The 3,555-nt window shown below is 39.4% G+C and overlaps 1 protein-coding gene across 1 annotated transcript; it reads left to right on the top strand.

Moving 5' to 3' along the window:
• Positions 1–294: 294 nt before the first annotated feature.
• LOC136451356 (FACT complex subunit SSRP1-like) lies at positions 295–2,466 on the top strand. Its single transcript, XM_066452065.1, has 4 exons — positions 295–326; positions 402–537; positions 1,354–1,539; positions 2,368–2,466. The coding sequence occupies exons 1-4, from the start codon at positions 310–312 to the stop codon at positions 2,437–2,439; spliced, it is 411 nt and encodes a 136-aa protein (XP_066308162.1). The 5' UTR covers positions 295–309; the 3' UTR covers positions 2,440–2,466.
• The last annotated feature ends 1,089 nt before the right edge of the window (positions 2,467–3,555 follow it).

Raw genomic sequence — 3,555 nt, 5'->3', positions numbered from 1 at the left:
TGTTCTAGAACGAATTTGGATATTCAATATTGCTCTGTAACATCAACTTGGCTACTGTGTTGCTCAGGTGTTCACCAGCTCACACAGTTGGTGCTCTGCTCTTTTATCGCTGCTCCGCCACTGCCGCCGCCGCCCCGCCTCCCCTCCGCTACTAGACGCTGTTGGTGTGGCCCTCGACAGGACGCCGCTCCTCTGCCCCACCCACACCCCCATGCCGCCCCTCCATGAAAGTACGCCACCGGCTGGTTCCGACAGCACACCGCCGCTCCTGGCCGCCTTCTCTTCCCCTGCTATTGTGCTTCATCGGTGATGAGCGCACCCACCAGGTATGCGCGCCCCTTCTCTTCCCTTGCTGTTGTGTGAAAGCCAACACCTAAACCCTAACTTAAGCTATTTTGCAGATCTAAGGAGGAGGCTGGGGAGAAGAACCGGAAGTCACAGCTCACCCGAGTGGACGCTTTCTCCAGCGCCCCCGGAGAAGTTGCTGCTGCCGAGCTGCGCCCCTCTTCCCCATCAAGAAGTGCCCCATGCATTTTAGTAAGTTAAATCCATTATTTCTTTGCTTCCAATGATGTATTATTGTCGAAGTGATATTTATGTACATGTATTTCAGGGAATTATGTCTTCTCTGTTTTGAGAATAACACTTTATATCTTACAGAGTAATACACAATTTTACTACTATAGAAGTGATGATTTCATCTTGTTCCATACTGATATGCTTGGGGTTGGTTGTTCAGTTCCTCATTGGTTGTAGTATTTAACTGTAATAAACAATTTTATTACTATTAGATTGATCCTAGCGTTAGTTTACTATACTAACTAGGTCCTAATATTGTATCATTATTGACTGTTATGTAGAAAATCCATACCCGGACAAAGTTGTGGGATGGGTTAATTTCTAGACCCAGTGTACTGAAGGTGTTTACTAGATACTAGAGATAGAGATGGATGGGTCTGGACACATTACCTCATTATTGCTAACCTGCAGAACACCCCTTCCTAACTAGGACGTTGTGTAAGTTCCCTAATATGCAGGAATTTTATTGGATCAATTATAGCTGCCTCATTGTTGTTTGGAGCCTCATCTTGTCACTAATTTACTCATTTTTGTATGGCCTACTGGGCATCTTGGCACTAATAAACTTTATAATTATTGTTTCATGCATTTGCTAGAACCACCTTTGGAAAACGTAGGGGCGTCACAGATAAAAATACTGGAATTCAAATATAGGGCACCACTGTTTCTGCTCCTGTGTTTGGCTGTTTGCTGCTCTTAAATAGTATACAATTTATTACTTTTTGTGAACGTTTAGAATATTAACATACTGTCATGACCCTTGCACCTGTGCAGAACCCTGGTCAGTTTAAAGTGTATTCTGGTGGACTTGCATGGAAGAGACAAGGTGGAGGAAAGACCATTGAGATTGACAAAGCTGATGTAACCGCAGTTACTTGGATGAAAGTCCCCAAACCATATCAGCTTGGAGTCAGGATTAAGGATGGCCTGTTCTACAGATTTATTGGCTTCCGTGAACAGGTCCCCCCCCCCCCCCCACACACACTCTCTGCGCGTGCCTTTAATATTATGTAGTTTATTAATGGTGTTGGTATTGGAAATAAAGAGGCTGCTGCATCTGGAGAATTGTGTATTTAGAACACTTGAATCTGGATGCATTTCTCAGTAAAATTAGGATATATTTGTTGATGCAAAACTTATACAATTAAAACTAGCACTAGCTTTGTCTAGTTTTCTTAGAATTTTGGAAATCCACTTTGCTGACCAGATTTTCTATCTTAATATGGCATATGATTATAATGAATATCACTTTAATATGAATTAGATCATGGAAAAGGAGAATGCTTAGTTTGCCCAAGTTACACTGCTATGAAACTGAATAGTTTCTACCTTGCTATATGTGACATCTTATTTTGGTATATGTTTTTCATTTGTTGATTAAACCTTGAGCAATTCGATCTTTATATCCACTAAAGCAAACTCTTCTTGTTCAAATTAAGGTGAACAGTTACTACATTCTTTCATGCCACTTGGTATGCCTGTCCTAAGCAAGTCTTGCAGAATATGGTATCTTTTGTACATACTGTATCTATTATGTAGTTAAGACTTACCTATAGATAATATTTGAAGGAATATTGTTCATGATTCTGTACGTAGTGTTATTCAAAGATGGAAAATTCAAAATTATATTTGGATTATCAGATTTTCTTTGGATTTGGTTGTCTTAAAATATTGTCAGTCATTTTTGAGAGTATGCTTTGACTTTTCAGTAAAGATGAATGGTGAGGTTAATATATTTCTCTTATTGTTACCTGACGAAAATATTTGATCTTGTCCTTTCTTGCATAGGATGTGAGCAGCTTGACCAACTTCATACAAAAGAATATGGGCATCACACCAGATGAAAAACAGCTCTATTAGTGGCCACAATTGGGGAGGGATTGATATAGATGGTAATTTGGGTGACCTTTTATTATTTAACATGGGACCCCTTTTAACATATGTTCACTTTGATTTTAATGTTTGTTACCCTTGCCTCTGTATGAAACATGCTAACCTTTATGGTTGGTTCAAAGCAAGCATTTGAAGTATCCCTAGTAGATGTTGCACAAACCTAGATGCAAGGAAAACAGATGTTCTCTTAGAGCTTCATGTTGATCATACTACTAGAGCCAATGAGGTTTGTAGTGGACAGTAGTTGTAGTGGATCCACTCATATTTTCTGCATTGCCAATGAGGTGCTAGTCGATCTCATTTGGATACATGTAGCTGATACTATAGACTTATCATTGATGAATCATTGATTCATGTTTGTAATGGCTGCCCATATATGTATGTCTTAGTGAGTGTTTGGACTTGGTCATGAATGAATCTATTTGAATGAGAAACGTGCACAATGATGTTACTTTTGTATTAATTTGCAACCAAATGGCCTTTTATTTTTTTTAAATGCATTTAAATGATCTCGTCAAACCATTAGGTCGTTGAAAACAATTGTAACTTCAAATTGTCCATCGCTATAGAGTACTAGGAGGCTATCTGTCGTAAAAAATTTAGGGCAACAGACTGTCTAACGCTAAAAGTGCTGTCTGAAGAGAATGGCCGCCCCAATGTCCTTCTAATCAGAAGTCTAGACATATATATTTATATTTATATTATATTTAGCTGGTGTTTAAATTCAGAGAGTAAAGTTTAGAAATGATATGTCGGCATATTTGCTAAGTTGGTAGAGTATTAACGAGGAGGAGAGAGGAGATGAGAGTTTCATCAGGATCAAACATCCTTCACGGTTATATGCATAATGATTACATAGTTAACAATAATCTAACTATCTTTAGGTGCATCAACAATGAGGGCCTCATTATGATCAAGCTGTATGTAAGCAGGTTCGTCACCCTCTTGAATGATAGGTAGGGGTACGTTCGCCCCAAATAGAGGCCCTTGTAGTCTTCATCGTCCGTCACTCCATCAACACCGACAATCTTCCTTTTCCCTTCTAGGACTACTTTTAGCCTTCCTTTTGTCTTGTTGTCCCTT

Source organism: Miscanthus floridulus, chromosome 5, assembly GCF_019320115.1.
Source record: "Miscanthus floridulus cultivar M001 chromosome 5, ASM1932011v1, whole genome shotgun sequence".
Taxonomy (NCBI): Eukaryota; Viridiplantae; Streptophyta; class Magnoliopsida; order Poales; family Poaceae; genus Miscanthus; species Miscanthus floridulus.
This window is presented reverse-complemented; position numbering and strand designations above follow the sequence as displayed.